This window comes from Watersipora subatra, chromosome 8 (genome assembly GCF_963576615.1).
Source record: "Watersipora subatra chromosome 8, tzWatSuba1.1, whole genome shotgun sequence".
Classification (NCBI taxonomy): domain Eukaryota; kingdom Metazoa; phylum Bryozoa; class Gymnolaemata; order Cheilostomatida; family Watersiporidae; genus Watersipora; species Watersipora subatra.
In genome coordinates, this window is record NC_088715.1 from 63,989,264 (window position 1) to 64,002,431 (window position 13,168).

At 39.1% G+C, this 13,168-nt stretch overlaps 2 protein-coding genes across 4 annotated transcripts in view; one reads left to right on the plus strand and one right to left on the minus strand.

The window, feature by feature from the left end:
- The window catches only part of LOC137401624 (uncharacterized), a 128,453-nt gene extending 119,450 nt beyond the window's left edge, over positions 1–9,003 (plus strand). For 2 of the 3 annotated variants that reach the window (XM_068088062.1, XM_068088060.1), the window contains 3 exons: positions 1,916–2,060; positions 7,435–7,547; positions 8,528–9,003. In XM_068088062.1, coding sequence (XP_067944163.1) covers positions 1,916–2,060; positions 7,435–7,547; positions 8,528–8,673 — 404 coding nt within the window. In that variant the 3' untranslated portion in view covers positions 8,674–9,003. Of the gene's footprint in view, positions 1–1,915; positions 2,061–7,434; positions 7,548–8,144; positions 8,196–8,527 lie in introns of all 3 variants that reach the window. The other variant, XM_068088061.1, reaches the window with a different exon arrangement.
- A 73-nt stretch (positions 9,004–9,076) lies between these two features.
- LOC137402883 (pericentriolar material 1 protein-like) overlaps positions 9,077–13,168 on the minus strand; it is a 47,919-nt gene continuing 43,827 nt past the window's right edge. Inside the window, exons 37-40 of the mRNA XM_068089396.1 lie at positions 12,697–12,806; positions 10,906–11,110; positions 10,379–10,568; positions 9,077–9,550 (exon numbers count right to left, since the gene is read on the minus strand). Coding sequence (XP_067945497.1) covers positions 9,462–9,550; positions 10,379–10,568; positions 10,906–11,110; positions 12,697–12,806 — 594 coding nt within the window. The 3' untranslated portion in view covers positions 9,077–9,461. The remainder of the gene's footprint in view (positions 9,551–10,378; positions 10,569–10,905; positions 11,111–12,696; positions 12,807–13,168) is intronic.

Here is a 13,168-nt window from a genome sequence, read left to right on the forward strand (position 1 = left end):
AAAAGGCAGACCTGAACTCTCTAACCAAATATTATAAAACAGACTTGCAAACAAAGTGGCACTGTATAAGTACAAGTCTTTGCTTCATAAGCAAGGTTGAACAGAGTCTATACTATAGAGTATAGACTCTATAGTATCCATCTTCTTATGTAATTTGGAGACCGCTATGACTGCTGTGAGCTCTGAGTAAAAAGAATCTACCCTATCTGATGGCCTATTGGAAACATTTCTCTATAGGACACGCCCATATCTAGCAGGACATTAAGGGAAAGCAATGCCCTATATCTAGCAGGACATTAAGGGAAAGCAATGTTCTCAAAAATATTTATGAATAAACAGAAAACTAGGTCATCAAGTTTTGCTTGTTTTCAAAATCAAAAAGTTCACCGTCGTCACCAGAATGCAGTAACTCGCCATCCCATCAATATAGTTTCCTTTCCTTGCTTTCCGTAGTTTATTTTCTTGCAGTATGCGATCCAAAATAACTCAACGAAAACTACACTTTTTGGCGCAAGGCTTCAATTTCAGCAAATATGTATTTCGGACTATAAAATTTCGGCAAAATAACCATGAACTGTTTCTTGTATCAATATTCGCAGCGGTAAAATCCGGTAAATAAAAAGACTCTACCTGGAATGGTTTGAGTCTTGCTGAATCTTAATTCAGCCCAAAACATCTGCATCTTTCGTGTGGAATTTCAGCAAAATTCTCAGATTTTAAGCCTTCATTATATGCATAAGGCTATTTTTAGGCCATTTTTTGGAATAAAGGATTAGTCCTAATAGGCCGTTAAATATAGTACATAGAGCTGTCCATATGGTACATAGAGCTGTCCATATAGTACATAGAGCTGTCCATATGGTACATAGAGCTGTCCATATGGTACATAGAGCTGTCCATATGGTACATAGAGCTGTCCATATGGTACATAGAGCTGTCCATATAGTACATAGAGCTGTCCATATGGTACATAGAGCTGTCCATATGGTACATAGAGCTGTCCATATGGTACATAGAGCTGTCCATATGGTACATAGAGCTGTCCATATGGTACATAGAGCTGTCCATATGGTACATAGAGCTGTCCATATGGTACATAGAGCTGTCCATATAGTACATAGAGCTGTCCATATGGTACATAGAGCTGCCCATATGGTACATAGAGCTGCCCATATGGTACATAGAGCTGTCCATATAGTACGTAGAGCTGTCCATATGGTACGTAGAGCTATCCATATGGTACATAGAGCTGTCCATATGGTACATAGAGCTGTCCATATGGTACATAGAGCTGTCCATATGGTACATAGAGCTGTCCATATGGTACATAGATCTGCCCATATGGTACGTAGAGCTGTCCATATAGTACGTAGAGCTGTCCATATGGTACATAGAGCTGTCCATATGGTACATAGAGCTGTCCATATGGTACATAGAGCTGTCCATAGGGTACATAGAGCTGTCCATATGGTACATAGAGCTGTCCATATGGTGCATAGAGCTGTCTAGCAGGTAATGTTTCACTCTCTTTTTTTGGGAAATAATAATCCAACAGTCTTACTTTATTATGGCCAAATTTCGGGTAGATCTGTCTACTCTATGGTCTGTGTACTCTACTCTACTGTATGGTATTTGTTTATGTTTTTATAAAGGTGAGTCAATATAATGATCTACCACCAAAATGACCAATTTTAGCGAATCATTTAAACAGCGTTCCGTAGCGTTAAATGTTTAGGGTTCAGACCTTAGAATTTCAAAGAGTTAAAGTTATTTGCCACAGTAGACAAACACAGTGCAGTCTCTTCATTTGCACCATAACTCTTGTAACGCCTTCATCAATGTGCTTAGCTACTGACAGAATCTCAAGTCAACCCAGACGATTTGTTGATTTATGACTTTATGAGTTGCTTCGTAGGCGGGGAAGAGTTACACATTAATTTGGTTGAGGGTGAAGTGGTAACTGTTGTTGCTGAGGATCCTGGTGACGGGTGGACTGAGGTAATAACTAGTCAGAGGGAGTCCGGCCTTGTTCCTACAGCATATTTGGACAGGTCAAGAAGGTACCTTTTTTAGCTGCCATTTCGCTAGATACTAGTCTACTTGCCACAAATCAAAAGATTATTTGATGTTTACAATAATGATATTTATAATGTTTCACAATGAGTTTTTCTATCGACAAGCTTCTAGTTTAATCTAAGTACAACATTCTATATATATATATACATAAAAAAAAAAAAATTGTTTCCTCACCCCGGATACCCCGTATGGGTGGTAAATTCTGCTCTAACTCGGGTCTCCTACCAGAGACCTGGGAGTTTGAGCACTCGTCTCAAGATCTTAGCTGTTCCCAATAGCGCACTTTTCTGCAACTCACCTGAGTTGATTGTTGTTGGTATTTGGGCAAGCCACATTTTATGCGCCGGTGTTATTGCGCCCAGTGCCCCAATCACTACTGGGATTACGGTTGTTCTTACATTCCAGCATTTTTCAATTTCTTCTCCAAGAGCTCCAAGAGGGAGATATTTTTCTACCTTTTCTTTTTCTTTGCTGGCTATATTGTAGTCATTGGGTACTGCTATATCTATTATAGTAGCCCTCTTGTTCTCCTTGTCTACCACCACTATATCTGGTTGGTTTGCTAGGACATGCTTGTCAGTTTGGATGTAGAAGTCCCAGAGGATCTTAGCGCGGTCATTTTCATTGACCTTACCAGGAGCTTCCCACCAGTGTTGTGGTTTATTAAGGCCATACTCATCACATAGACTTCTATACACAATACCTGCGACATGATTATGCCGCTCAGTGTATGCGTTCCCTGCTAGCTGTCTGCATCCACTGATGATGTGTTGGATGGTCTCAGGTGCATCTTTGCACAGTCTGCATCTAGGATCGTCTCTAGTGTGATAGATTTTCGTTTGGAGTTGCCTTGTTGGGAGCACTTGCTCCTGGGCTGCCATGATTAGCGACTCTGTATTGGCCGTTAGGTTTCCTTTGTTCAGCCACATATATGTCTGGTGAAGATCGCCAACCTTAGATATTTGTTGGTGGTAAGCACCATGAAGAGGTTTCGTATGCCAGTCAATTTCCTCATCATCAGGGCATAGGTCCGTTGTGAGAGCAGCCGATTGAAATTCAGCTAGCAAATTATCTGAGATGGCCATGGAGGCTGCATATGCTTTGATGCTTCGCTCCTCTTCTTTCACTGTCTGCTGTACACTTTTGAGTCCCCTACCGCCATCTTTCCTATCAAGATACAATCTAATAGTATCAGATTTTGGGTGGAGTGCTCCATGCATGGTCAGCAGTTTACGAGTTGCTATATCTGTTTCTTTGATGGCTTCCTCAGTCCACTTTATTATGCCTGCTGGATATCTTATTACTGGCAGTGCGTAGGTATTTATTGCCATGATTTGGTTCTTGGCATTGAGCTGGCTCCGTAAGACCTGCCGAAGGCGTTTCTTGTATTCGGAAATGGCTTTGTGACGTACCTCGGCTTCGTGGTTGATGTTGCTTTGCATAATCCCCAAGTACTTGTACCCTTCTTCTATATCTTTGATGGTACCATTTGGCATTCTTAGGCCATCTGTGAGCATAGAATGGCCTTTCTTAATAATTAGCCTTCCACATTTCTCAATACCGAAGGTCATTCCGATGTCCTTGCTGTATACCTGAGTGAGGTGTATTAGCGAATCAATGTCCCTTTCTTTGTTAGCGTACAGCTTGATGTCATCCATGTAGAAGAGGTGGTTTATCTTGGTGCCACTCTTGAACTGGTACCCATATTGAGTCTCCTCCAGCATATTGCTTAGAGGGTTTAGGCATATGCAGAAGAGCAGCGGTGATAAGGAGTCACCTTGATAGATGCCTCGCTTAATTTGTACACTCGCCAGCTTTTTGCCATTAGCCTCCAGTTCCGTCTTCCATTTGGTCATTGACATCTTGATGAATGCCACAAGAGCAGGGTGAACATTGTACATACTGAGGCACTCAAGTATCCAACTATGGGGAATTGAGTCATAGGCCTTTCTGTAGTCAATCCAAGCCATGGCAAGATTGGTTTGCCTTCTCCTGCTGTCTTGACAGACCGTCCGATCCACCAGTAACTGATGTTTAGCTCCTCGGGTGTTGCGCCCAATTCCTTTCTGAGCACAGGTCATATAGTGACTCATGTGCTCTTCCAATTTGTCTGCAACTATTCCTGAGAGCAGTTTCCAAGTGGTGGGCAAGCACGTTATTGGTCGATAGTTTTTGGGAATCGGCCCCTGCTTTGGATCTTTTATCAGAAGCACAGTTCGTCCTTTGGTCAGCCATTCTGGATGGTCACCTTGTTCTATTAGGTATTCCATCTGCTTAGCCATTCTAGTGTGAAGTGATGTCAATTTCTTTAACCAGAAGGCTTGAATCATGTCATGGCCAGGTGCTGCCCAGTTTTTCCTACGCTGCACTCTGCACTTAATGTCGTCTTTGCTGATGGTGAGTCCTTGCTGGGCCACAGTGTGTTGTTGGTTCTCTTTAAGCCTCTTCAGCCAATTTGCAGTGGTGTTATGAGTGGTCTCTTTCTCCCAGATGTCCTTCCAGAACTTTGAAGTGCTAGATCGGGGAGGCTCAGACATTGGCCTCTGCAGTTCACCTTTGAACTGGGAATACACTCTAGATGGATTATTGATGAACAGTTTGTTCATTCTCTTGTTATCTCGCTCTTTGGTGTACTGCTTCAGTCGTGCCGAGAGTGCTACTAGCCGCTGTTTGGCAGATTCTAGAGCTTCTATTGTGGCTTCCCTTTTTGGACGCTCCAAACTGTGGTTAGATCTCTCACTGAGCCTACTAACTTTCTTGCGCAAGTCCTTGATCTTATTTTGTAGCCTCAGCTGCCAGGATGGAATGGCTTGAAGCCTTGTTGACATTGGCTTAATATCCATCTCCTCCAAGATGACGGTTGCTGTACTGTAGATTAAGGCATTAGTCTCACTGATTGATCCAGTTGAGATCGACTCCAGTGCCATGTTAATGTCTTCTAACAGCTTCTTAGGTATGGCCTTGCTAACTCTTCGTAGTGGTACCCTGCTTCCATAATCATTAGCAGCTGACATCTTGTTGATGATATTTTCCGCAAGCTCTTTCACCCTTGCGTCAAGGTCCAAGTGCATGTTCTCTTCAGCCCGTGAGTCAACACATGATCGTGTATCCATGACAGTGTGTGTTGATATGCACTCCTCGTTGGTTGAGGTTACTTGGGTGAACTTTTCCCTAATTTCATCTACCTCAAGTTGTGATATGAGGTGCCGCTTGATTATGTTACTCCTCTGAGCTACAAGTTGTTTAGCGGTTAGTGGCAATTCAGGGCGCATGTTTATCCACAGTTGACGCATCCTTCCCATGTAGCCCCACTTTTGAGGTTCACTCATAAAGTAGCACTGCATGAGGTCCGTGTTATCAGTCCGAGTCCATTTCATCCGTTTTGAACCAGTAGCCCATTTTTCACTGCCTTGTCCTGGTTCAGCTACAGGCAGCGCGGACCTTGTTTGACCGGGCGACGTCCGAGCCGGCATGGCTTTGGTTATTGCACTCATCATAGAGGTTGTAGACGTTATACAAGCAAAGGTCTTGTCTAAGGACCACCAGAAAAGTGCAGTTGTTGGGGTTTGAACCGAGGATCTAATGATCACGGTCCCGATACCTTACGCTATCTGTCCTGTATATCTGTCCTGTATATATATATATATATATATAAGTTATATTTATACACATTAGTAAAAAGAGTGCTCAATGTTTTGAGTAAAAACAGAGCTGATATCATGCCAGTAAATACCTGCTAAGAAACAGTGTCACTTAAGACTCTGGCTTTTAGCTCTTATACAGCTTTACTGCTAGTGGAATATGTATTATTTTTAACATTTTATCTGAAGAGTGCAAGCCTACCGCATGAAACTTTAAGTAATAAAATGTTTTAACAAAACTTGTAGTTTTTTAGCATACATATATATATACACTAGATGAATGCCCCGCATTGCTCGGGTATTAAAAAAGTCTTTGAACAGAAAATTCATATACAACATTTACCATTCTAACTTTTAAACTTCATATCAAGAAAAAGTGTTTTGCGCAGTTAAAATAAAGACACTCTTCTAGTTTCATCAAAGTACATTTACTGTTCATCTTGTCAGCTATGTGTTCAATTTCACAATGTCGTAATGTAATTAACCTTTATGACCTTGTCTCTTTGTTAGGAATCATCTACTCTTGTTCAATACACAGCTGTAGTTTTGCTCTCGCATATACCCTATGTATACATGTATATATATATATATATATATATATATATATATGCGAGAGCAAAACGATATATGTGTATATATATATATATAGACGAATTATATATCATAAACGATATATATATATATCGTTTATGATTGTATGATTTTAATTAGCTTTAGTGTTGGCAAAAATTTTGTATAGAGCGGTATGGAAACCCATAATAATTATCTAATGCAAACACCCCTTGCCCTGGTAAAACTTATTAAAATTTTATATGCATACTCTATATATTAAAAATTAGTAACAAAACAATATGTTAACCTTAGTAACTATAGTTATCTACAGCAACTTTAGTGTTTTTAGTGGTTTTGATCTGCAAGAAATTGTAACATTACAAGGTACTACAGGCAGTACGTACCGTGGGGAGTTGTTACCTTCAAGATAGACGTATAACATAGGCATTGAATTTAATTTAAATGAATTTAGTTTACTATACACATGCATAAAGCTAAGTTTTAGCATGTATTTACTAAACTAACCAGCTTTGTCATAGGCCAAAATTTTACCACTTATACGTTTTCGGTTTCGTTTTTGCTATAACTTATAACAAACAAATAATGCTGAACTGAGATATCAAGCAATTGCATATCTCTTTCAGGCGTTGTGGGAGGGGTTTTGGTGAATAGCAAATCAGCATTTTTTTATTTCGTTGTAATTACTACGAAATTTCAAGAAAGTTTTTTGTTGATATCGTATAGTGGAAAAAGTCGAAACAATTTCGAACTGGTTTAGCGAAGGCGAAAAAGCATTGTGTTTCATAAAGTAGGCCTAGGGAAAAAAAATCTTACAACAGGGGCATCGTAACTCGAGGGCGCACTGCATTTATTAGTAATTTAGCATTTTCGATCGCAGAAAGGGCATACAGTATATGATAAGAGCGATAAAAACGATAAGAACAGCTTAGCCTTGTTGTTGGGTGGGCGTGTTTACAAACTCGCGGTTACAATCTTCAAGAGTTCAAATGTATTACGAAGTGCATTTTTCACTCTTAAATGTTAATCGCTATAGCTGAACAGACGACAGACTGATGAGGCTTCAATACCCGAAACAATGCTGTCTGTAGCGTGAGTATATGTATATACTGTATATATTTTAATGCTCAATGTTTCCATGGTTTAGAGCCCTGACGCCATCTACACCAGCCACTCCTGCCACACCAGAGAGGGTGCTTGGTGCCAGCTGTGAGCCTCTCATCCTCAGCATAAGATTCGCACTTTACTCATTCTCAGCACGTGAGTGGAAATAAGATAAGAACACAATTAACTGTCAATTAACTATTTTGCCCATCAGAACTAGTGTAGGACTCGTCTTATCGTGCTAAGTTTAAGAAAAAGGTTGGACAGCGAAAGGTATGCTATTGATGGCCTGCATTATTTGCTCAACGAACATTTGATGAGATTCTAAGAGAGATGGTAATCAACAGGTGTTTATATTTTACTGATATGGTATTTAAAAAGGCGTCTTTTCTGATATTTTGCATAGTTAGTGCGTTGAGGAAGTGATGTTCGCAGAGTTGTCTGCTCTTCATGATATTTTATCAGGCTGATACATCTGTAAAAATCAAACTAACTAGTCACATTTTTGTGTGTGATTTGTAGCAGGTTAACAGGTCTGATGCATCTACATTACTGCACTACTCCATCTTGTTTTTTTAATGAAGCGCAATTTCATTCAGTTTTATTCAAATAGCTAAAGCCGCATCCCTTCACTTATAAAATTCATTCCAAATTTTCGAGACTCGCACGAAAAACACGAATCTTACTATACGCAAATACATAATTGATGTTGGACAATAAAACAATTACTTCACAGACCAAATTTATTTATAGTGATGACATAAGGTCTACCTGAAATGGAAGGGCTAGAAATATTTACCAAAGGTATTTAGATGCGCTGAGCATGGTCCACCCAACTATTTTTGATCAATTTTAAGCATGTTTTCACGCAGTTCTTAAAACCTGGCATGGCTCGCAGGTGCTACGCTCGGCATTATACATGGCTATCCTTGATGATTTCAAAAGGTGAACATTGACTAGTTGCTGTATATTAATTCCAATTGTCTCCTCCTTTATTTGTATTGTTATTGATAATCGCACTCAGCTCGAATACGTTATCATCTCATATGGTTTTCTTACAACATTTGGGCTTTGAATATACTACCATGTAGTTTATTACTCTACATGACCCTCTAACAATAAAATTGGTTATACAGAAGACCGAGACACCTGCATCGACATGGATGAAGCAGAAGAGATTCGGGTTATACGAGAGGATGATGGGAGTGGATGGACTGAGGTTATTAACAGCAGTGGTGCTACAGGGCATGTTCCTACTAGCTATTTGTCTAAATCAATGTGATTAACCATTCAGCAATTGCTGGATATTTCAATTAAATTATAGACAAGCAATTTGCTGTGATTGCGCCATTTTGTAATGATTTACAATGCTATGATTCCAATGTATTTTTTAATATTTACAATGTTCAATTTAGGTTGCCTAAACTCAACTTTCTATCCTTTTTTAAAGAATACTTTTCTTACTAGTCTTTTAAAGCAGCGTACACATTGATTTCACCCCAAATATATATGCAATGCATACAGAATTATATATATATATATGCAAATATATATGCAATGCATACAGAATTATATATATATATATGCAAATATATATGCAATGCATACAGAATTATTTGGTACATTGATTAGTAGGTTGTCAATTTTGAATTAGACCAGAAAACCTTTTTGGTAAGAAATCTGACTTTTTCATATAAAACAATTTATTCAAACAAGAACAAACAAAGTACAATCATATGTATATACAAGTTAAAAAGTCTCACACGAATTGCACTTATGAATAACTAAAAAGACGAATGAAAACTCAGATCAACACTGGCTAGCACTCACTCCTGTCATACAACTCGCAGTTGTAAATAGAAGCAGAATGATTAGTAGGAACTTATAAAAGGCGGCACTGCTGAGAGAGGAAAGAGAGAATGTTTTAGAGGACGGAACCCGGCAACAGCCTGACAAAAAACGTAATAAAAGACAAATGTAAAAGCGTAACTCGTTCGGTTTAAGAAAATAAATAGACTACACAAGTGAAAGATTGCACAGATCCGAATGAAGCTAACATCGCTGATACCCTTAGACTTCAGTATCCTTGGCAACCACTTGATTGGGTGATGGCAGCTGCTCTCCCTCGTCATTGCCTCCAGAATGATCTGGTTCAGTTGCTGAAGTAAAGTGAGAATATGGATCAGTGGAATTTATATAATTTCATGAGAGACTCGAGAGACTTAATCATATTTCAAACAATTATGTGCCAAGCATGTTGATCAAAGTATATCGGATGTCTTCATATGCCGGTACACACCGGTATAGCAAATAATAGTCACATGCCAATGTTCAAATCATGGTCCATATTCTCTACAGACAAGCATGCCATATATTTAAAGTGTGATTATGCATTAACATTTGATTTTATAAAATCGTAAAAACATGCATCTTGGTATTTGAGAATTAGTCAGCTGTTAGTCTCAAACATTAACACAAGGAAGGAATTTTGGTGGCACTGCAATTAATGAGAATAGTTTGTTAGCAGACAACAGGAATCAAGTGTTACTAACAACAGCGACTATAGCACCTCTAAACACGCACCATATACATACGTAGGAAGCTCAACCGGTGTGTTCTTCTAAAATTCACCAAACGGCACATAAATGGGGAGAAGCAAATAATGGATAGCCAATACTGCAAAGCAACTCGGACAATCATTTTTTGCTAACTGCAATTAGTTACTGGCTGCTCTTCATGCTATCAACACTAAAATGTTACTACTAAATACACATAATCACCACCGATACATGTGCAGATCACCCTTTGGTGTAAATGTACAGAGCCAATGATAGAGGAGCAGGTGAGCTGAGGACGGAGGAGTGGTGTTGGGCAGTTGAGGACAGGGAGGGGTGTTGGGCAGTTGAAAAGAGGGCAAGGTGTTGGGGATGCTGGGGAGTTGAGGAAAGGAAGGCATAAATATTTGCGTAGACACAAGTTCTCTGTACCTGAGTCAGTTCCATCTTCAGTTTCCTTTCCTGATTTATCTTGAGGTTTGTCTTCGCAACTGTCAGCAGACATCGGTTCCTTCAGTTTATCAACGCTGCCAGCAAGCTCAGAGCCACAATCAGGCAGCACCTCAGATGATGGTGTAGAAAGCAACTCTGTTTCCGCTGCTGCCCGGGCAGCCATGGCCTCCTACAAAGTAGATAACTTGCAGGGTGCCACTAAAAATACATGCAGAGGGATGTATTGCCCCTGCATGTAATACATGAGCAGCAGTTGAATGTACTTTCTATAGGACCCAACACTATAAGTGTGGGCCGACTACATAAGTAACTTCAGTATCGAGAGTGGAACCTTAGACAATAGTTTCTTAGTAGGGAGAGAGACCACATTATCACTCATAAAATGGGAAGACAACTCCTAACTGATCTGCATGACTTCAGTAGTCAAGTTAGCAGGTATAACAAGTATGAGTGAAGGCAGGGGGAAGGGTTCCCGTCACAACGCATAAGTTAAAGTTATCACTCACAGTGTCAACATCCAGTTTGGGTGGCAAATCATCAATTTTTAGCTCTTCAGAAGGTTCTGCTTGTGCTACTGACAGCGTGACAAGATCAGGTTGGTCAGTCGCATCCTGGGCAGTAAGTCTTGATATGGCCGTGTCGTCTCCGTCGTCTGTTGAAATCTCGGAGGTGTCCTCATCTTCTCCGCTGCAATCCTCATCACTGCCGATCCTAGTGAGACACATGAGGAGCCACTAAATTAGCCCATAGACATATACATTACATAGACATACATGTATATATGAGGAGTTCATTTCCAAAACCAGTTATTTCCGGTTTTAGCATTTTTCACAAACAAGAAAAGTTTGTATACTCAATATTGTTCAATATAATTGGCATAGTATTTAGCTAATTCTCAAGACAAATGAAAAAGCAAGCTTATACTTTCTTTTTGTTCAACAATTTTGTCAAGAAGCATGGTAAACAGGCAACAGATTTCTGCATTTTTTTTCAAAAGCAGTTATTTCCAGAAATAACTGCTTTTGACATGAAACAATCAGCAACCAGTGATTTAAACAATAAGTCTTAGATAATAGTCTGACTTTAACCACAGCTTTAGGTGAACTAATAATTAATGCGGACTAGTTACAAGCGGTGAACCGAACATGTTATATACAATAATATTTCAAAAATAAAAACATACCGTATATCGTTTTACTGTAAAATGCATCCTATTTAGAAAGAAATTCTCTACAAGATATGTATAAAATTATTTAGTAAATCTCACACTCGCAACTTTTTTTTGCGTTGAACAAACGGGGTGTGCTTCTTATATCTATGAAAATAACGATCTGGTTTTGCTGTTTTGAAAAATAATTAAAAATGAATTTGTTAAGCCAAAATCTTTTATTGGTTGCACGTGATTGGCAGTAAGTTTGTTTAAGACATCATTTGATTAGTCTAGTTAATGTTTGGGTCTTGTATTGAAAAGAAAAGTGACACCCTATTGATAAGGCAATCCATCAACTTATGGTCTGTACTTATTTTACTGTGCAAGCCGATACATTGGCTTGCGAAAGAGTTAATAGCACAAATAGTAGTACTACTACTAGCACTAGTTAACTTTTGTACTAAACACAAACAAACATGCATTGTGTTTGATGTGATTGTTTCATTTTTCTTTGCCTTCTGCAATTTAATTAAATTTTGGTTTCAAGCCAATTAAACAGTAAAAGGTTTAAATTAATTACCTTCTACATTCTCTTTGTTCTTTCTACTTTTACCAGGTCACGCTACTTGCACAGGTTCTTCCAAAAAGTCATTTAATGTTGTTACAGTAGAATTACTTGTTGAAGATGCATCCATCATGAAAGCACAGTAAGTGGAGAGATAGCTTACAAAACTAAGTCAACGAATCAAAAAGCTGACCTAGTTTTACAACAACCAATTGAAAAGCAAGCACAAAAATAACTGCTTTTGGAATGAATCCCAATAGGAAATAACTGGTTTTGGAACAGAACAAAGATTTTAGTGGGTGCAATGTATGAGAAATAACTGGTTTAGGAACAAAAAATCCATTGAACAGTGTACTCATATTATTAGAGTATAATTTAAGATTAAAAAATCAAAAAGTGCCAAAAATGGAAATAACTGGTTTTGGAAATGAACTCCTCATATGTATACATATGCTTTCCGTGACCCCATGACTGTCTCGTCAAATAAACAAGAGAAAGAGTGAAATGAAGTGTTATCATTGTAACCCGATGAAGGATCCTTCGATGACAATAACAGGTACTCCACTAGGATTAACATTCTACCTGGTCATTGGTTTCGTCTCACTGGGTGCCAATTCAAAGTGTATGTCAGTGACTCCAGGTTCACGTTGCTCACTCGTGTTAACCTCTTCAGCAAATGCGTCGTCTCTCTCCTATACATCAGTGTGAACAAATTAGTGAACCACTAACAAAACAACAACAGCTGACAAGCATCTCTCTGACAGGACCATCATATACCCACTGAACGCTAAAACTGATGCAAACCTACCATGAAAGTATAATCTCAATTTGGCTTAGGCCTGGTTCAGAATGGGTGCTGTTTAAACTCCTCCCAACTTTGTACAGTGACTCCTACACAACTGGCCATGCTTAGTAGAGACAAAACCAAACTAATAAAGAATCCAAGCCCTTTACAGTTGTTCTTATTCTCGACCCTGCACACCGGTACCTGCTGTATATTCCCAACCCTGCACACCGGTACCTGCTGTATATTCCCGACCCTGCACACTGGTAC